The sequence below is a fragment of the Sinohyriopsis cumingii genome, chromosome 14 (genome assembly GCF_028554795.1).
Source record: "Sinohyriopsis cumingii isolate HCF-2022 chromosome 14, ASM2855479v2, whole genome shotgun sequence".
Classification (NCBI taxonomy): Eukaryota; Metazoa; Mollusca; class Bivalvia; order Unionida; family Unionidae; genus Sinohyriopsis; species Sinohyriopsis cumingii.
In genome coordinates, this window is record NC_142974.1 from 99,157,500 (window position 1) to 99,180,373 (window position 22,874).

The 22,874-nt window shown below is 33.6% G+C and overlaps 1 protein-coding gene across 1 annotated transcript; it reads left to right on the forward strand.

The window, feature by feature from the left end:
- The first annotated feature begins 13,102 nt into the window (after positions 1-13,102).
- On the forward strand, positions 13,103-18,729 carry LOC149784475 (perlucin-like protein). The gene is made up of 5 exons (XM_089932557.1): positions 13,103-13,255; positions 13,840-13,937; positions 15,563-15,650; positions 16,202-16,418; positions 17,161-18,729. The coding sequence occupies exons 1-5, from the start codon at positions 13,192-13,194 to the stop codon at positions 17,171-17,173; spliced, it is 480 nt and encodes a 159-aa protein (XP_089788683.1). The 5' UTR covers positions 13,103-13,191; the 3' UTR covers positions 17,174-18,729.
- Positions 18,730-22,874: the final 4,145 nt, after the last annotated feature.

The window sequence follows — 22,874 nt, forward strand, 5'->3', positions numbered from 1 at the left end:
TGTCCCATCATTTAAAGGTGTTAAATGTAAACCTCATATGTTACATTTGCGAGCGACAGTAGTAAAATAGGAATGATATGTGTGTTTTTCTGTATCAGTAACGGTTTGTTGAATTCCGTCAGATACTGCGTCTAAGAGAATGAGTTGAGGAAAGATAACGGCAAAAGAAAGGGTGTTAGACAATGGTACTTTTTCTTCTTAAGTTCCGGCTTGTGGATTGCGAGACACTGTATTATTTTATTGTCGACAATGTAAAAGCATTTTCGAAAGACACATCGTAATTTAGTTCATGTATTCAACTTAGTTGCTGAGATAGTACTGTTTATAGTCATAATAAAATCGATATTTCAATCCAGTTTGGTATGGAAATATCACGTATTACATTGAGTATTTAAATTCATACGAATATACTAACTCGAAGAAACATGCCCGGACTCTCTATCATGATCTCTAATTCGCAAACACAAGTCTCACCACCTCTCCAAAACACAAACCTATATAGCATCCTTTCCGGAGTATTTTTCTCTTTACCTTAGCAGTATAAATGATACGCAATAAATATAAAAAAAAGTTTAGACTGAAAGGTATCAAAAGTGGCTGAAAGGTATCAAAACACTATGCAGCAACATTGGAACTATCTCCGCTTATTTATCCTTGCGTGCAGCTAATTTTACAGTGTGTTTGAAATCAGGCCAAAGAAGAAATAGGCCTCATAAGATTTGATCATTACATTAGATCCCTGGAAATTAATTGACGTTAGTAAACGTATATAAATCAACTTTGTCTTTAGTTAAACCAGATCTACAAAATAATATAGTCATTAACATATTACACTGCAATTAGCAGCAGCACCAGTGGCTATTATCATGTTCATTATCCTTCATTGCACACTAAAAGCAAAGTGGCATGTCACGTGTGTGTCACGTCTACAAGAATAATGTGTCAAGTTTAAGACACGAAATACAGTAGAAAAGTACGACGTCACGTTGCATCTAGTTAAATTTGAAATAGGAAGGGCTTAGCATAAAGAGGTGGAGGAAATTGATGATGATCATAATAAAATCGGGTAGACATATAACAAATTGAAATGGGAACAAGCAAAATAACTTAATAAGGAAGTGGTTCTACTTGGATCTTTGTCTATTTTAAAATTGTTGTTACTGGTTGGTATATCCTACATAGTGTACGTATAGGAACCATCATTAAAACATTACAAAATTAAATAAAAAACAGAGTGAAGATGAAAATCATGAATTAAAACCGTCGGACGCTTAAAGCAAACATACAAGGAAACCTACTATTACATCTCCATTATGTTCGAGGCTGAATTTTCCTTTAATAAATAATCACATCCAAGGTTAGTGCATTTCATCCAAGAAACTAATTCACAAATACATTACACGAAAACAATCCTTTAGTTTTACACTTTGTATGGCAGCTTACTTGACACCAGAAACGCCGATTTTTGGAAAAACTGAACAATATTGGAACCGTTCTCCATTCATTCACTGCTTGAAATTTTATTAGGAACACAAATCACCTAGAAGGCATTGATATCATAATTATTTCACTTGATTTCTTGCCAGCTAGCATAGATACCCATAGCACTGTAGCATTTGTGTCCATGGAATTCGAAGCCAGTGGAACAAGCATAATGTGCATTATCACTGTTAAAATACAACCAATATGCTGAAATTGGATATACTCTTCAATTGATGTTCACATTCTTCTTATTTCCTTTATTTTCTTTGTAAACATAACCTTAGGCGTTTCATCCATTCGGATCCAGACGCAATGTGTAAATGAAAGGCTAAGAACTAATTATTGCTAGGTTATTCACAAGCTAAATTCTGCTTACATCTCTCTCTCTCTCTCTCTCTCTCTCTCTCTCTCTGTGGATCAATTATGTACGCGTGAGTTAAACTTCGTTTTGGCAGTATGTGTACTAATATTATATCACTCATTGATAATGAATATATTATGTTAGTCGCTCAGTTTCACATACTGAACTATAATCGTTTGTTTATATCATAGCACGTGGGTAAGTAAGAACGGACAGACTGACTTGTCAATGAGCCTACTAACTATATAAAATGTGAAAAAGCAAAGAAAGAAAATAATTCAACAAAGAAACAAACACGTGCTGACTAATAATGATGCAAACAAAATTAAATACAAAACTAAATAAAACCAATTCTGTTATTGAAGGAAGTCCTTGCATTAATGACCCCCATGGACCTAAATGAGGAGTAGTAGAAACAAACAATTAAAATATCTCTTTTTGACAAAAAGATGTGTACTCTAGATATATCTTTTCAATGGTCAATGGACCTATCGATTATGCTCCTCCTCCTCATTAGCATATATAATAATTTAAACTTAAAGACTGTTTTATGAATTGGAACACATAATTTGAATACACTTCTGTGTATCTCCTGATACCTTCTCTTCACTTAAAAATAAAATAAAGCACGAAAACATACGTTGAACATTATATATACACCTATTTAATTGACACGGTTAGACATATGAGGAAAGTATGCTTGTTAAAGTCATCATTGATATAAATTCCATGTTTTTACTTTTTGCAGATGAATTAAGCATATTTTATTTGGGGCTTATTTATGATTTAATGTATAGAATGGGATAATTAAACGTTTAATATATTTGCATTTTATGAATCACATTTGTTTAACATATGTGAAATATGTGTGGGAATTCATCCTGTGAAGACAATGAGACTAATCGATACCATAACGCAATCACATTGACTTTGTTTTGTCATTTAGTTTATACCGAATGCATTTACCATCATTGTTCGTTCGGTACAAAACTACTTTATCTCCATGAAATGGGCAGCAGTTTCGCTCAAAATAGGAAGCGCATTTTCTAAATCATCCCTGAATGTCAACAGGGCTATGTCATCAACTTTTTGCCAAAATGATAAAAATATCCATCTGAATATATGTATAATTATGTGCTTTAATCGGCTTCCTAACGTACCAATAGATGCTTTAAGTAGGTGTGTGCGTGTGATTAGCATTTTTAACGTAGCTTTAACAATGTTCCAGTTATATTCGTACGATGTCTGCAGTGTGACAGTTTATGGTGATGTCTAGCACTGGGCATCATGCCGCAGACACGTAGCATCATGCCCCACCCAGTCACATTATCCTGACGCCAGGCTGACTAGTCATATCACTAACCTATTAATGTGAGCGCCAAGCGATGTAGCTTACTGTACATTTTTTTTAAGTCGTTGGTATGGCACGGTCAGGGTTAGAACCCGCGATCTCCCGTATCAGAGGCGGACACTCTAACCACTTAGGCCACCGGAGCGGTCTGCTTCAAGTTGATTATTGTTCAAAATCTAAATAAGCAGTTGTTTCTACTTTCTTTCACACGATTAAATGTCAAACATTATTGACGGATTATATATTTCCTTCTTGCCCTAAACTGCCCCCAATCACATTGTAATTGATATTTATTTAATTGCTATTGCTATATTTCCCCATCAGATAGACACATCGTCGCCTTGTGAGCTGATTAAAAGTGACTAAATGGTATTATGATCGTTGCCTATACTAAAGTGACCATAAACATGCTTTAAATGCTGTCACTGTACTATCAGTTTGGAGCTTTTGCTCATAATACAATTTTAAATTAATAGGAGAGCTGGGGCAAATATGCTGGTATGTATTGTAAAATAAGTGCACAAACATTATGTCATGGGGTCACAGTTCAAGGAAATCATGATGTTCGTCATAATTTTACGTAAAACAACTTTACTTGAACATCCTACTTCGACTTTGATTCATTAAATTTCTAGTAACACTATACTTGACATAAGTGCACATACGGTTATGTGTTACCATATAGTAAACAAAACTCTTGACAGCATTGTTTTCTGTCTTATCTTAAGTATTCAGTATTCCGTTCATATCAAATAACTCACCGATTCAACCGTATAATATCATAATCATTTACTTTAAGAAAACCGCAAATCAATCAATCACTAAAAGATCATGACAACTGATTGACTTTGCCGCAGGATAAATGACCTAAGAATCGATCGACTGTTGCGTTTCATTAAAACGTATATTCAAAAAATAGCTAACAAATAATTCGTACTACACGCATGTAATTCACTGAACAAATTAAATGAACTTTTTTTTTTGCTTGACAATTATATTTGGAGCGACACAATTATGTTGTTATGTTTTGCTAAGAATCATGTAAACAGCCAATAATATTTGTAGATTTCATTTGATACACTGTTACTTAACCTATCAACATCCATGTTTGCGCTAAAATGACTGTAAGTCAATATTTCTTAAGTTTAAATTTTATTGACCTTGATGTCGTGTGTATAAATACCCTTCGTATCTGTGCATCTTAGTGTGATTGTTTGACTTTGTACAAGAGAGAGAGACAGACAGAAATACATACAGACAGACATAGTCAGACAGATGGACAGACAGACAGATAGATTTTCAAACAACCTTTACTTAAATGAACCCATAAAAACTTAATTCGGCAATCTCTTTTTTTTTGTGAATGTATTCTCAAATTCTATTACATCTAGCACCACCATTTAACTACGTGTTGTCATCCGCATCATTTTGTGGACTTTGGGCGTGGTACGGTGGTGGTAGCGATGGTGGAGTGAGAGCAGATAAACTTCAAAGCGATTTATATCACGCTGACACTAAAGTTACGATTTTTAATTAAGAACATATTAAATTCAATAAGCCTTTCGGATATAACAATCAATAATTCTTAGCACCTACTTACCTAATTGCATATGACCAATGTTATGGCCACCAGGTGTCTTCACCCCGATTAAAACACACTCCGAAATGTTCTGTACGCAACGGAAACAGAGATCTTTACAAATTTGGTAACATTTTGGTTAGCCATTTTGATACATCGCAGTCACAACTGTATCAACATTTATTACTAATCATCTTACTTGGCCCACATTGTAAAAGAACAAAACACACCAAAATAGGTCCGATATGTGAATACATTAAAGAGAGGTAGCGAGAGACTGTGTTTGAAGTTTGAGATCAAGATAAGGATTATGCCATATGTGTGTTTCTTTGAGGCAGTGTATTAAACAGAGAGGGAGATATTGTATATATGTATCCGAGAGAGAGAGAGGGAGAGAGAGAGAGAGAGTTTAATGCAGAGAGGGACAATTACGATTTGAGTAAGCTATTGAAAGTATTCGATAGTGGTTATATATTTGAATACATGATGTAAAATTCTACATTTTTCATATTCATCGCCCTTTCTCTAAATCAGTAAATTCACGCTAATAGTTGCCTATGAGATTAAGAGTAGTCTTCTCATAAACTAAGTTCGTTGGGACAGAACATAAAGAAATGCATGGTGATTTCGTTCCCACCGTAGCAACAAATTGGTGTGCCAACAAGTAAAGATCAGCTTTTAATGATCTTAGATTATGTCGTAATCTAGTAATGATAATAACTAAGGTTCGATTGATAAAACTTGGCATTTCGCTTGACATGATATTTGGACATAAACACATAAACACTTTTTTAAAGCACTGTAAAATATGTCAATACTGAGTATCGTATTCGACATTGTTCCACACGGATACTGGTGATGGTATAAAAGATGATTTGGTAAAATTTAGCCTGAAATTGCAAGTGACCATATTATTCGAATGTTGAAGCACCGATCCTTGTGGCACGACAACATATATAGTCATTTCCCATGAACACGTATCATTCAAAAGGACCGTCTGTTTTCTATTATTTAAATAACTTTTTCACTCTTTTATCAGATTACCCGAAACTCCGTATTCGTTCAGTTTAAATAATAAGCATCTGGTCCAGACCCGAGCTTTTGATAGGCCACAAAATACGATACAAGAAATATGAGATTGTTCTAATTAAATAATTCTGATTTATGTTTATAAAAAGACGCTAATTGTGAAAGTAATTATACGCTAGTTGAAAAATGGATCGTTCAAAGATTTGTGCGACATAGCTAAGTGATTGGCATATAGTTGGCAACCTCGTGTGGATCACCTTGTTTTAGGAATGGGAACAATGTGCGCAAGTTTACCTTTATCTTGATATATAGTTTCCTTCATTGATCGATTAAAAAGCATTGCTAGTGGTACTGCCATTGTTTTACTGACACATTGAAGCATTCTATGACATTTGTCACCAGGCCCAGTGAATTTGTTGACATAAATGGAATTAATAATATCTTTAATTTCATTTCAGTAATAGTAATTTCGCTTAGGATGTCAGAGGGTCTTTTATGAGAAATAGGGAAGGAACATTGCTATCATCTGTAGTTAATAATCATTTGATAAGCTGGCATTTTCTTTTTCATCATAGATGCAAACCGAAACATTATTTATTGTATCTGTATATTGTGGAGTAGAATTTGAACGATTCGTCTCTTTCAAATGGGATTTTGTAACTTTGCCTAACATTTTGGGCCATCTTTTTCAGGATTGAATAATGTGCACCAATATTATCCATATATTGCTTTTAGCACGCTTTTTCATGTTGTTTACTTTTTTCCTGATTTGTTTGAATTCATTCCAGTCGAATCGCCTACCACGATTGATAGCAAATGTGTATGCTCTATCCTTTTTCCTTATCATTTTTCGAAATTGGCAATCAAACCACGGTTGTGCGAATTGCCAAAGTTTTAGAAAGAATACACAAAACTGAGAATTCTGATAGTTTGGTTGTGAATATATTAGTTACAAGATCAATATCTCTTGGTACTAACAATATATCTGCCCAGGTAGGTCCTGTTATGGGAGTGTTTTATTTGTTAAAATCAGCTTTGCTGTAAATCCAGATACGGCGCATGCAAGCCGCTTGCGGATGCACGTTAACGATAATTGCTATATTAGGATCATCATGATCACTAAATACTCTATCATGTTTTTAAGATGTCTGTGTGGATTATATATGTGCCGCTATGTACAAAGACTGGATCAAGCAAATCTTTGGTAGTAGAAGTAACTCGTGTATGATTTGTTATTACATTTCGTAGACTATATCTTGCCCCTTAGATTAACTAAATTTGCAGAAAACAGTTAAGACTTAAAGGTAGCTAAAATAGCTACAAAGACCATGAACCAACATTTTGAATCATCTCTCCCTGTTCCTGTTGCGTGTAGTGAATGTATTCGAAATCTGTCTGAACAAGAAAAATGTCCCATAAGAATTGATATTGCTTCACAGCATTGATCTCTGGAATTAAATGATGTTACAAAACACCCCGAACTTTGCTCTAACTCCATCCAACTCTCATTAGCTTAAGAACATCTTTTCTAATGCATCGTATTTATGACATTATACAGACGTGTAAATTACACTATAAAAAAACATAAGCTTTAAAATGTGAGGAAAAGCAGAGCAGTAGTTTTGGCGATACTCTGGTTCTAAGATACCCTATATGTTCCAGAACTGGTTTCCGGTTGTGTAAACAGTTTCTCCCCTGTTATGTACCATGATACAACTACACACACTTGACTGACTTGTCCGAAAGGTTAATTAATGATAACGTGATATTAAGCAAAATATCGCAACCATGGTGTCGATCATAGTATCAATCTGTTTGGGGTTTATTACACCCACGCACATGGGAATGACCAAACTGACTCAATTTAAAGACGATTCTAATTTTAATACATGTTGAAGATATATTTAGAAATAATCAGACGGATAATAAAATACAGAAGGGTCTAGATAAAGTTGTAGGTTATTATGTCCCTCTGTTGCCTTCCTGCATATCTAAAGAAATAAAGACACGATTATGCATATCGAAGACTAACATTCAGTTTCCAATTTTGACGAAAAACACCTGCTAAAATATTCAACTGTCATTTTAATGCAAATAAAGGATAATGATGGGTGAAATGTCAATGTATAAAATATAAACTATTAATAATGGTATTTGTTTAAAGCACTCATGTCAGCTGGTAGCATCAAACTTTGCTAATCCAATTATGACTTTTAAAGCAAAAAATTGGATTTTAATTTGATGCGTAGATTTGATACATGTAGTACATGCTGTATGTAGCTAATTATTGAATATGGATCATTTATCCAGCTGCACTGTCTATACAAGTGTGCGGGTATTTTTGGAATTAAACGATAAAGTTACTAATTGCTTGAATTGATAAAGTACTTGGTGTGCAAGGAATAATGAATGTTTAGGATAACTATTACTTGCTGCCAAAAACTGTGTTTGCTATGTTGCAACTAGTAGCCTTCTATACGCACATGTCAAGTATATAGTTTAATAGAAATTATCGAATCAGAGTCTAATACGATGTTTAAACAAAATTCTGTTATAAAATATTATGACTAAAAGCAACACTATTTTCAATCAATTGAAAATACGTTGTTGAATAAAAGTGTATGTGTTATTGGTATAATGTCACTGTCAACGTATGTTTTAAATGCCAAATAGTTTTCAACGAATAAGAAAGATTTCTTCAAAAATGCAAAATAAGATTCAAAAGAATGTATGTATACATACATACATACATACATACATATGATAGACGGATTGATAGATCTCTAACTAGATACGTTTTAAAATATTTTGTAATTTAAGTTTAATTAAATTTCATTATTATCCGTATATAGCATACTGTTTGATATCAAAGATAATCTGCTCTAGTTCATAAAAACATACTCAGACCGTGGAGATAATTTGGTGCCATCCTAAGAGTTTTGAACTGTAACATGGGTATGAGTATCTCTCAATATTAACATGGTATGGGATAACAGACTAGTGAGATCATTGTAACTATCTATATATGTCTTTTCTCGTTCCATCAATATAGTATAGAACTAAAGCTTTATTTTTATGGCAATCTTTTCTTTTAGCTGTGTTAGTTTTGTTGTCATCGTAATCCTGTGTGTTGATAACTTGATATATAATTGGATTAAGTGACACAGTTTCTGCGTTATATTGATGTCATTTCGGTGATAAATAGGATTGGTTTGTGCATCATTTATAAATTTAAGTTACATGATTAATGATTGCAGTGCTGTTATTTCTTTCATAAATCTATACATGCGTACATATGTCCAATTATATTGATAAGAAAACATTATGAAATCTGACATATTTCCTACTTTGCAACAGTTAGTCGCAGTGAGCACAATCTAGTAAAATAACAGCTTTTAAGTCGCTTTACTCCAATTAAGATTCATCTGAATTCCAACCCTGTGAATGTTACAGCAACTAATAAATATAAAACACTTCGAACTTTTATGAAAATACCAAAGATATACTTTCTCTGCTACCCAATAACGTGAACCTAACGATAGCTTAAGATATACAGTGGTGTCTTACTGAAGGTCAAAATTGTGGGCGAATTATTAATCTCGGTACAAGATCGTTATTTCTACATATCTTAGACCAGATTCAAATAATCTTGATATAACCCAAGTGACAAATTGCGTCGTTTCGCTATGGTAACATCCACCACATGTAAGTAATACCATTTGATATGCAATTTAAGGTAAAATCTGTTCATTTAGTTCTTTACTTATCGTTGCCAAACCATTTTCTTAAAATATCTTTGCCAGCAGCATAACTTCATAGGTATCTCCATCTACAAAATAACGTAGCAATCAATCTTTATTACATCACTGTATTTAGATTGTGTTCCTTAGTATCAGCTAAGTAAGCTATGTCACTTACAATTATTACAACTTTAATTGTTAAAATATTCACAATTCATGGATGTATTTTAGCTCGATGAATGGCAACATCTTCGTATAAAACTATAACACTAAAACAATACCAAAACGTTGGCGGATAATCGCACTGATTGGACTGTCTCTAAACGAATCTTCATAGGTTATAATAAATAAAAACGGTGCTGCCGGAGTATTTTATATCTAAGACCGTTACACATGACCCATTACTTAAAACAGCACGCTAGTCTCAAAGTTATTTTCAATCGTTTTAAGAAAGAGCTTGGCTAACAATTTTATTAAATTGAAAACAAAAACAAACAGTATAAGCCTTCAATTTTTGAAGGTTATTATTAAGAAATTCGACGGTCACAAGTTTCGAAAAAGATAAAATTATGCAGAGCACCGAACTACCGTCTTCGATCTTGTCAAGATGAAGCTTGAACGCATATTTGACTGAGGCAGTATTATCATCCTGGATTGCTACCTGGGTGCAATCAGACAAAATGATCTACCAGTGTTCAAGTATTTACAAGGCATTGAATGTCGATTTGATGCTTACGAAGTGCCATAACTGTAAGAAATGAAAGATTAGTGTGCTCTCAGTTTATTTCATTTGGCTGTAGCAACATAGGGCTTTTAATACATACAGCACCAAACAAAATTATGCCTCTGGTTTCTGGTTTGTAATTTGCTTAAGCACGAACGGTGACAAAGTTGAAGATATACCAAGCAAAGAACATACATAATTTTCATGCTCTCTCTCTCTCTCTCTCTCTCCACTAAGCGGTGGACGACGAAATGAAAACGAGAGCCAGGCACACGTAATATATAGAAGATATTTCATTAGAATTGAAGATGCACTTGGGTTATCCAAGCTTGAAGCACATTTAGTTCACTTGGCAAAATTTACAATCTAAAGATTATATTCTAGAGAAAATATTTGTTCGACAATATAATCTCATTGTCTCTTTCTTACGTATCTGCCTGTTTGTCTGTATGTATATGTCTGAAAATCTTTATTGAACTTTGCTCTCTAAGAATATTCTGCATTAATACTTAAATGACTTCCAGAGATATCTGTTAAACGTTTGTAAATATTTACATGTGTCCATTCGAAAGATTGTTTTGTTGAGATGTGTGACTGTTTTCACAACTGATCAATACAAATGTAAAGATTTATTTAAAAATATTTGAAAACATATCAAGCCTCAATTTAGTACGAATATATTTTATTTAATTTTAATGCAGGCATGATGAAGAAATAATATTGATCTATGCATCAGATGTGATTATATTTAAAAGTGTCAAGTCTATTTGCAATGGTTGAAGCTGACTGCACTTTATTTGTTATTCGTATTCAATTCTGCCGACCATGTATCATATTGTAAGTACGTTTGTGGTTTGCACATACCATATGACCTTCTGAAATATCACCTTAAAGGGAGTTTAAGTTGTGACAACTTTCTTTTGGATTTTGTACCATGCGTATACTTGACTATGAACCTACGTTTATGTGAAATGGGTGGGTGGGTGGGTGAAATAATGGATACAACAAGATAATTGTTTTATAGATAAGCTTCAAATAGATCGTTTTTCTTATCAAAATTGTTGCATATGCTATTTAAAATGGCTTTCAACTACTCTTTCTCTCTGTGTAAAAATAAAGCTTTATTTTGATTCCATAAAGTCTCATACGCAGCATCTTGTATGAATTGCCAAACATTTAAATTATTGAATTTATCGTTGCTATATTTACACCCTTGTCTTACGTCAGCGAGTACCAACTGCTGATGTAAACAATTAGAGACTGATCAAAGGTACTGCAAGCCTGTTGGAAATTTTAGGTGTATACAGAAAATGTGAAGTCTGGTTTTTGTTATTGAAAATCTATTCAAGATGAAGCAAAGGGTGTAGAAATTCCATGTTTTAACCAATTATAAATATCCGGGTCCACCACTTACATCGTAGGATTAATACACGTACCGGATATGTAGCCATGACCAAAATCATAAATGTAAAATAGAACTGGACAAATAAGGCGGAAAGAGTAACATCTGCATCTATCTGGCACTGTTGTAATTGTAATAAAATTTCTAAAGATGAAAATTATACAAATATACAGCAAAAACGTTTTTGCCCCCTGCCATGGCCGCAGACTTTAATATGTTTTGTCTTGGTTCGACAGATGCAAATTGGAAGTAGATACGCTAAAGAATGCAATATTGCACTACGATGTAAATTAGTACGTCATTCGTCTTCAATAAATGAGAAGTAACTGACACAATAACCTGATATAAATTTTAAAAACAAAATGGAATATGCGTTGTAAATCGGAATCGAGACTACGCCAGTTTTGCTCTTATCTTCAGCGTACAGTACCCGCTAGGGGAGCTAAAACGATATATGTGCAATATCTGCACTCTTGAGAAGTATTTATCTTAACAATATTTTGGATTTCTGCATATTTATATTAAGGACACGCTAATTTAAGAACAAATATTAATGCATTTCATTGCAAGCAAGATTAGGCCAAGCTATAAACTTATTTTGATGTGTTTCAGAAGTATTTGTATGATTTACAATAAGTCAGATTTGTTCCGTTTTAAACGTTCTAGACCCTTTTATATGATTTTATGTCTCCTTATTTGTTATCATTTTCACTTATTTCGATTCATCATTTCTTATCTGTTCCAACAATGCAAATATGCTCCATTCACTTTCTCTAATTCGTGTAAAGAATATGTTTGAATACCTGACATTTGATTATTTAAGTTTGATATGTTTGTCATTTAATTTGATTACACGTTTCCTCCAATATCGTCTCATTTATTTTATTCCGTCAATTAAAGCACAAGTACATTACTATGCGCTTCATGATAGCCAAATAAATTAAAATTTGCAAGATGGCCGATCTGCAAGGGATGCGCACTAACGTTGACAAACGAAATTAGATAGATCAGTTTAGTTAAAGAAACTTTTCCTATTTTTGCTTACATAGTCCATTATCAACAACCATAGCATTTCAACCAAACGAAAATTGTATGAAAACACCTCCACTTGTCAGAATTTCATTCCGTCAGGAAACAAAACCCTGTGCAAGTATAGACCGACTGAAGCAATTAGACTTCAATTTGTACAGCAGAGACAATACAGGATATCAAGTATGTGATATATTGTTACAAATGTAGCAATGTCAGTTCGACCGGGGAACACGCTTCACACGATTCCGGAAATACACGCCTATAGCAGCGTCAGCCAATAACGCCGATACTCCGAAGTGTAATAAAATGATGTGTGCCAATTCATAATACAGTCTCTGTCTCAATTAATGGACATTGCTACTTAGGAGGAGGGGCATACTTGATTATTCAATGATAGCCTCTAGAGTACATACACTTGAGTCACAAATCCTAGAGAGAGATATAAATGTGTTTTTCTATTATTTCTGATTTAGTTTACAAGGACTTCCTTCATGAACAGAATGGGATTCTCATTGACTTTCTTCATTTTGGTCATGTTTGAAAGTTTTCACGACGGTATGTTTCTATGTTAGCTTTGTTGACTTATGCATTTATTTTTTGTAACTTTATGATCAGTTAGTGCCTTTGTTGGTTTGTTTTCTTTACCTCTATTTCAAAATATAAAATTGTAGTTAGCTAATTTGCTGGTTAATCTGTTCTTTCGTCACATAACTATATGCCTAGACGTAATAGACTTTGCTTTATTATGAGTAACCAATTATATAATAAATAATCATCAGCACTGAATGATATAATGTTAGTATATACGCTACAAAAATCAATAACAACTCACGTGTACATAATTGGCCCAGATACCTGAGGCTCAGGTAACAGAGAGATAATGTGTGCGTGAGAGAGAGAGAGAGAGAGAGAGAGAGAGAGAGAGAGAGAGAGAGGGAACGAAAGAAAGATGTGGGTAGTGTGACAATTGGCAAACGTTATGCATGTTTTACTTTCTAGCCCATCTTTAGAGTTTGTATCCGGATGCCAAAGGCTGAAGAACTATATGTGATTTTTGCCAAAATAATAAATAAAAAAGAAAACAGTTGGTATCAGTTAAAGATTATATCCAAATTTAACAAATGCTTTGAATTTTGAAGGGTGTCATGCACAATATAAATGTCCCCCTGGCTTCCAGTTTGTTCGGTCTGGATGTTACAAGGAAGTAAAACAACAGGCTAGCTGGCCTGAAGCCAAGGTAAATAATTGTAAAATTAATGTCTTCTAGATCATTTATTGTTCGTAATAAAAATGCAGAGGAGAGAATGAATGGAATAATGTATTTCAATTGTTTACACTTTTAACTTTATTCACTTCTTAACTATTCTCACTCAAAAATTTTGGAATAGCATGGCATTTTCTGATATGAAAACCGAAGAACCTGAAAGAGAAGAAAGATCCACCGATATTGGATGGTTCTTATAGTAAAGTGGTATGCAGGAGCGAGGTACTATGGACATGGTACATATCCTCTTGCATGTTCAGCCTTATCCGAGTGTACTAATAGTTTGTGATAAATACTACAAGACAAACATTGAATTGGAACCTCCCTTTCCCAGAAGCTTTCACTAGAATCCTGTTAAGCGGGGATGTTAAACTAAATACAATTAAACGACAAAACCTGATCTATGTGAGCTTTACCCACGCAAGATCAAAATGAATACATCCATTTATTTTAGTTCTCTTGACCACATGTATTAATATATAAAACAACAAACAAAGAAAACGAAAAGAAAGCAAACAAAAAGTCATAGACAACAAGATTTAGAAACAATTTACATTATTTAAAATACGGAACAAATATATAGTTTGGCGAATGTCAACTCTGTTAGATAAGCGACAGCTTGAACTCGTGGGTTTAAAAGATAAAAGCACAATATTTGTAAAATATATTTGATTATATAATAAATATTTATTTTTATATCACGAAATATATTGGATCTGACCTTAGCGTGGATGACTATAAGCAGTGAGGTAGATATTAGTGTATGCATAAACTGTTGTTTGTTTCCTCTGAATCCAAGATTTGATCCGTTTATTAATCGATTTTAAATTTAAATCATCTTCCGTTTGGTCTAGGGAACATTTTTATTATTATCTTTCGATTACCTAGAGATAAGCATACTAGCATACAATATTTCGTTTTGAGTTTTGCACAAACTGTTCCGTTTATCATGTGTGCTTTTCTATGTCTGTCTCTGTTTTAAGTATTCCCACAAGTTAACAACCACATTAATTGTCTCATAATTATTTCAGAATAATATTCAAAAGATTGCTAAGTCGAATTGTATATAGACGACACCAACATTAAGTTCTAAGTGAGAACATTTTCTTTGTTTGTTCATTGTGAAAGGGCAAATTCTATACAAAATTAGGGTTATATTCGTAACAAAAATCACATCTGTCCCTTGATCTATAACTTGCCATTAATTTAATACTATATTTGTTACCTGGTAAGCTCGTGGAAAATGTCCAGTGATATGACCGGTCACGCAGTCGATTATTGATTTCTGTTTCCAACCTGCTTACCTTTTATATTATTATTTTTGTCCCATCCAATACACAATCAATCAATTAGTATGTGGTCCAGGCACTCGAGGTTATATTGTGCAATTATGAATTTAGTATGGTATTCAGGGAATCGGTGTAACTTTCTTAAACAAACTATTTAGTGGTTCAGAAATAACATGTGAATATATTGATAAATTTATGAATTGCTTGGACAAAGTACAAGCAAGAAAAGTATTTTGCCATGTAATTTAAATCAATCAAGCCGAATCTAGTACACGGTTATTTTCTCTTGAATTACATTTCTTTTGTAAGATGTACTGTAATATTATGGGAGGCGACCTTGCATCTGTGACAGATGGATCTGAACAGGAAGCTATTTCCCTAATTGCCCGAAACGGTGGTAAGCTAAAATATTTACATTATATAATATTGATATTAGATTTTTGATTCACAGCTCCTTTGCTCCTTTTTGTTCCTTGTGAATCTTTGTCGCTACGATTACTGTGCTTTTATTACATTTTCTATACACATTTCATCTATATTACTATAATACGGATAAATAGTCCATCTTAAAATATTGTTTAAAAAGCTATGTCATTTGCTGATGCAAAACTTTCACAAATGTATTTTTTCAAAAAGATTTTAAATGATAATGAAATGAGAGAAACATATCGAGCTGGGTTTTGTGTCGTACTTCAGACACATGTGGAAAGAGAAGAAATCATTAAAAGCTTCCACAAGGATTTTTTGTAAGGAAGGAGATCAGCAACACAATAGAGCATTTGTTTGAAATCCACCTACCCTGTATAAATAAGCTTCACGCCAAGAAAAAGTAAACTCTAAAGTCGGCACTTCTATCATTATTTATAATGTATATCCAGAATGTGTGCAATAATAGACGCTATATTCTCCTTTACTATGGGTATGTACATTGTCTACGTTCCGATTCAGGAGGGAGATACTGGATTGATGGAACAAGCTTAGTATATCAGAACGAATGGCGATGGATGCACAAAAACGGAGCTAGCACCCCGTTTATATACACTAACTGGTATCCCGGACAGCCACAGACGAAGAAGGAGTTTTGTGTGGCTGTTTATTCTATTAACAATGGACAATGGCACGACCAGTGGTGTGTGGATGATTTGGAATCTATTTGTTACGCAAGGTAAAGAAAGTTCATAGTGACGCATTTATATATCACGACATTATAACTTAAGGTCTTGTCTCATTATAACCATGCTGATGAAATGTATGAACATTAACTTAATGACCGCGTTTAACTTTTATCACATCAAATTCAGAGAGAAATCTCTAACAGACAATTCAAAACAGTACTGATTTAAGAGATTTACACATATTGAAACACAGATTCGAATATTAGAGATTGTTGACACTAACATGTGGACATGTTGCGAATGTAAATAATGTCGATCTTGACCGTGTCCAACTTGCTGATTGACCATATTGCTCATGTTCATAAACCAGTCTTTACATTTATATGTACTGCCAAAATATAAGATGTAGAGAATGAGCTATTAAGCACATTTTTATAATTTATGATATGTTTGTTACTTTGGTAAGTTACTTTAGGATAATGGACCTTTCCAGGAAAATCGTATAATTTTTTAGCATGTCTTGATATAAATTAATGATAAAGAAAACAATTAGTTAAAATCAATTTAAATGAAATAGGTAATACTAATTTTGCATTCACATTTAAATCTATTTCTCTCTCTCTCATTTAGTTTATTGGTTCAGTTGAAATTAACCACGCATTACTGTCATGTAAAATGTTCCTTATATTTAAACGGGAGAGAGCCACCAACGTTTCTAGAACTTATGTCAAATCCCATTGTTTTATTCGTTTTACAACGCAATATATTTTACATTAGCGCTACTTTTTTCAGACCAACTTTGTAAATACTGGATTAAATGCGCTACAACGTAGACGCCCCTCAACTCGAAGAAGATACCTCTCGCTAACGACCGACAATTTAGTTGGAAATACAATACTTCGGAGAATGTCGTACTACACATATTCAACGTATACGTCGATGACCTCGTTTTAGTAAATCAAGGCCTAACTGGAAATCTGATTGGAGGGCTTCATTCTTATTCTGTGTATTACAATTCAAAGAACAACTATAATCAAACAGCTTTCTAATTTGTTTTCTTCTTTTTTTGTATTCTATCTTCCTTTTAGTCCAGTAAATAGTGTATTAAGTATAGTGCGAAATCCTTTGCGATGATATTTTTAAATATGTCTCGACCACAACGGAATCACATTTCAAATCGATGAAATATTTACTTCTCTTCTTTTCTTCTTATTTTATATATTGCATAAAACACGACAACCTTATAGATTATTTTACAAACGGAAGCATCTTAGATTTCTTATGAAACAACGTGAAGCGTAGTTTATTTAGCGTGAGGGAGTTTCAAGCCATTCCTTCATTTGCATGTCTGGCGGTTCATTAGTTAATTTTTTAATAGTGGATTGGAAATTCTGTTCAATTGAATCCTAGTGTAGTACTTTACGATTCTCATCCACCGGTGAAAGCTGTAAAGATGAAAACGAAATATTTCAGGTGGAAATTATTATTTCATACTGTGCTGGATTTCGTTTTAACCGTCTGGGTTGGAAAGTCTTTGGCCAATACTACTTCTTCATCTAATATATGCGTGAAATCTACTTCTTTCCGAGATAAATTTATATCTGCTGGACCAAAGACATCTTGTTTCTTATTTATTAATTGTGCAATTAAACAGTTTGAATACATAAATAATTATGAATAGAAGCAATTTGTCAGCACAAAGGAGCTGCACATTCATCAAGTTTAATATATTGGCCTTATTTGTTTATACAGTTTACTCATTTATAATAGGCTATACCATTGCATGCACCAATAGTCCCGTATGAAGTGTGAATTTAGTTATATCGCTAGAATTATGTGTTCGAAAAAGTTTGTACTTTAAAGTGGAATTTTGCTGTCTAGGTTATAATATCGCAATGCTGTATTCGAGTGTAAAGAAAGCTATTCCAATGTTTTAAAATCTTATAGGCGAGTCTATTATTAAAGAAGCGCCGTATAATGTATATCTTACTAGATTACTTAGAGTTGTGCATTGAAATCACCAGCCAGCAATTGCTTATTTATCCATGAATACAGTACTAATCAAAATATGAAAATAGATGGAGAAAGAAGACATCGACATCTTGCTACTAATTGCACAGACATTTTATGTATAAGACGAAAATGGCGAATCAAAGGTCCTAAGGTCAACATTTTAAAGTATCATCTATAGAGATCCAGTTTAATATAATTAATCAATTAAAATGTAATATTTCTCGGTTAATATAGGCCGATATCTACACATATTGTTTCATTTAAGCTGTTATTCTTTTTTTCTTTGCGCTTTTATCTATAATTAACTAATTAACTATGAAATATTTCCTGAATAAAATATTTATCTCAGCATTGTCTGGTATGAGTTTTACCCCTTCGATTTTATATATGGATGAGCTTTCAAGACATTCTACTGTATACAGTTTTCATACATTTACTTTGCTTTCTGTTTCTTCTTTTAGATTTGAAATATTGGAAAACGTGGATTCAAGCTTTTGTTCAATCTTAAAGGCTGAAAATTGTGTTTAAAGACTGTCACTTTTGTGTACTTCGGGATTTTCTTTTCTAACATTATAGCGTGTCATTTCGTGATATGGTAACGTGAAAAATCAAAATGGTAAGGGGCAAACGACGCCGGTAGATGTTTATGCTTTCAGCAATTTGAGATATTCATCAAGAAAGGTTTAATTAGATTTTGGAAACTATGTTTGATGCCCGTGTCAATAATTTTGTAATATTTCTTAAAAGGAAGCATTTTTTAAAATCAATGATAGCATACAATATGTATGCCTTTAATAATTTGCAGTTTCCATTTTTATAATAAGTCTTTTTTCGTTTTTGTTTTCCGTGCCTACCAAACTAACGCAGTTAGCACTTTTTACAATCAGAAGCTAAATGGTATCATATTATTTTAGCATCTTTTTATCCGAAATCTTAATGTCAGATAATACTTCTCCAGAGAGTTAAGCAAACACATAGTACCTGTTCTTACCATAATATTTAATGCAGAACACGTAGCCAACTGTGTTATGATGAAACCATGTCAACAAATTTATGAATGTATAAAGAAAATAGTACATAGTCTCATATCAGTGATTGTTCTTACAGCAAAGAAATGTAGCAAAGTATTTAAAATGTGCAATAATATTATAACAAATTTTCTCCGTTGCTGCATATTGTAGTAAAGACTGATAATATATTCAGAGTATCTTGATAAACATAACTGGCACTTCGCTATTCCACAACTTACCATACGATCTTGGATTAATATATAGTTAATATATAGTCTCAGAAATATAAAACTTAAAAGGTCAGAATATCATTTCGCCGGTATTGTTTTACTGAATTAAAGACTATGCTACATTGTCCAAGATGTTTATGCTTTCTAGAATTGTATATCGTGTCCACGAAAGTGGCCGATCAAATGAAGTTTAATCCTGATCAATATGATCACTTGTATTGATAGTTAGAAATTTGTCTTTCACAGATGTACTGGATGGAAGTGACTGATAATGCTCATAGTATTGATCTGGTATTGTCCCTGAAGCACAGACAAAACAGATATCAGCTTTCTTAGCAGCAGATATTGTTCGCAGAAAGCTTGTGTTTTTTTTCTTTCTCACCTGGATCTATTGTTTCGTGAACCAGTTTACTATTTCCAATTGTGTACCTACTTTCACATTTCTCAGTTTTCTTAAACTTCAGTTGTTTTACAAAAGGGGGCTTAACCTTCTCTGAAAGGGATATAACTGTTCCAAACGGTGAAAAAACATACGGTGTAGTAACCTTCGTTTCATTCACAATGTGGGTATAAATTAAACCATATCCCATTTCTGAATCACCACTTTCATTAAACGTTTGATTAATGAGCGTTCGGTATGTTTTTAATTATTCGAGTGCAATATAGCAATGGTAATAACACAATTTCGCTTTGATTTCGCCCTCCGCAATGTCAGAATAATAAGTGACTTTCTTTGATGTTGGTGGTTCTGCTCGCAAGAGAGTTAATATGCATGATAGGACCGGTCGCAAGATCCTGTACATTCTTGTGCCGCATCCCATAAAAAGCAAGTTGCATTAGTTGTAGCAGCAACTGTTTTAAATATTTCAGTCCTCCTTTTAAGAAGCAAACAGTTTTCAGGTCAGTTTGTAAGTCAATTTTTGATACATGTGATCTTGTGTCATATTTGGCCCTTTTCTTTTCTTTCTTGTTTCATTGCCGAGCCGTTTTCCTTTTGTGTTGTGCTGTTCAGCTCTAGTAGAACTATAGACCTGGTCACGAACAACTGAATATCAGTTTCTGGTGTTTACTGGGCAGAGGATGTGAGCCACTGCTAATATCTACCAGAGAAAAATGCACTTATTTTACTCCTCATTGCATATGCAAAATTTATGTTTGGCCAATATGTAATGTCCCAAAGAGCAAGCTTTTGCACGCATGACATTTGTCTTGACCAACAATTGTGTAAAGTTCATGGAACATCTTTTTCCTTCCTCCTTGAAACCATTACAGGTTCTGTTTGCTCCACGTGCTGACAAATAAAGTTTTATTCTCATAAATACATATATCCCAGAAAGTCTGAGAAATTTCCCTTCGTTGATCATCTGTTATTTTTCTGAGTACCTGAATCTGCAATAGTTTCTCAATATTATTGACATAAAAATCACCTTTTGACTTCCTTTGTTTACGAATATTTACTTTACACTTCCGGATTTGCTAGATTTTTCGAGAAAGCTTCTTGCTAATTAGCATCTTTGGTGCGGTGTAAATACAGTTTTCAATAATCCATAGGTTGATGTGAAGATGGTATGCACATTTCATTATGCGAAACAGTGATTGAGACTAATATTTAATATGTGTCTACAACGGATGAATTACATCTGTCATCTGTTTCAGCTTCATCAACTACAGGAATACTTGGATCAGTAGACGCTGACAGGATGTGATCTCCATTTTGTATATTATGTTTGTGTGGACATATGTCTGGTTTGTTGGTCTTACAGACGTCGTTCCTTTTACGTAGTCATAACGACTTATATCCTTTATTGCAACATATGCAATAGGTATTGGTTCAACCATGGATGACGCAACAAGAACTGGTTGAACATCAAATACGGGGCTGAATATTCTATGTGGACGATTGAAGAAAGCTGCATAGTGGCATAAAGTCCATCATATATAATTTCACTGTTCATCTCTCTTCCTTACGTCAATAATTTTAATGACTGTTTTGTTCTTCTTCAGTTGTTAGCTTCTAAATAGAAGTAATACATTGCGTATAATGCATAATATTATCCTGATTCCTTTAGGTGTGTAGCTATGTTAACTATCAGATCGTTGATTGATATATAATGGCCCAAATATTCTAAAATGTCAGTCATTAAGCAGTTGACATGTGAGTTGATCTTTGTTCTTTGTATCACACTTGTGAGTGAAAGGTTGTCCATGCGAATGGTGTGATATTTCTGCAACATATTTGGCCCTTTCTTTTACTTCATACTCTGTCTTATTGTTTTTGTAAACCCAGAACTGTCCTTCGTTGTCACTTTCAGTATCTTGATAGTTTCATTGATTTATCTCGTGGACGAGGGGTGATTGTGGATGATGATGGATGATGTGAAAACGTTCCTACTCCTTAACGCTTTTGGTCATCGTTATCCACTGCCTGGATCGAGTAATTAAAACTATAAATTATGGAATCAAGGGATAGCATAACTGAGAACAGAACGGAACTATATAATAGATTATACACGAGCTCCCATATCTTAAATGCAATAATTTAATCAAATACATCAACAAAAGTGGCACGTGAATGATTCGCTCTTTCTCAGAAATACTGTTACAACATAATGCGAATTTCAGTTTGCAGTTCTATTACTGATATAAAAAATTTCATCATAAGTGTGACTGATTAAACTGAGATTGACAGCATCACCTAGTGCTTCCGGTTTTTTCCAAATAACTTATTATGATCAGTCAGCGTTTCTGTCACTTTCTCTCTCTCTCTCTCTCCTTGTACTACTAGCCTCTTCAAGTCATCAACCTCTTAGTTGCGGACTGCGTCGTCTTTCCAAATGTGCAGTCAGTTGTGTAAAGTTATTTTCTGTCAGCCTTCCCAAGCTCTAGATAGATTAACATCAGGGAAAACCATCTGTCCTTCTCTGGATACGGATCGTTTGCAGATCCAATGTCCCAGTGATGATATATAATTGGAAAACAATTTCTGCTTCCCTGGATTCAAGGCTTTCTTGCCTTCTCACAGGGACTTAGACTGCTTATATCTACGAGGTGATTATCTTAAAACCCTTGAATTGTTTCTTGTAGCAAATCCCTCCTTTAGGTTAGCCAATCAGGATAACTACTTTACCTGCCAGAATTCTTTTGAGTACCATAGAAGTCAGAAAATTATTCCTTTTGTATGCCCTTATTAATAAACCATCTTAAAACTGTCATCTTATGACACCTGTTTCAAACGGACTACAATTCTAAATAT

What these genes read in the sequence shown, in the direction of transcription:
- LOC149784475 (XM_089932557.1), top strand. Translation starts at nt 13,192, where the DNA reads ATGAACAGAATGGGATTCTCATTGACTTTCTTCATTTTGGTCATGTTT. An exon ending in CTAGCTGGCCTGAAGCCAAG is followed by an intron (nt 13,938 to 15,562) that starts GTAAATAATTGT and finishes TTCTTTTGTAAG; the next exon opens with ATGTACTGTAATATTATGGG. An exon ending in CCTAATTGCCCGAAACGGTG is followed by an intron (nt 15,651 to 16,201) that starts GTAAGCTAAAAT and finishes GTTCCGATTCAG; the next exon opens with GAGGGAGATACTGGATTGAT.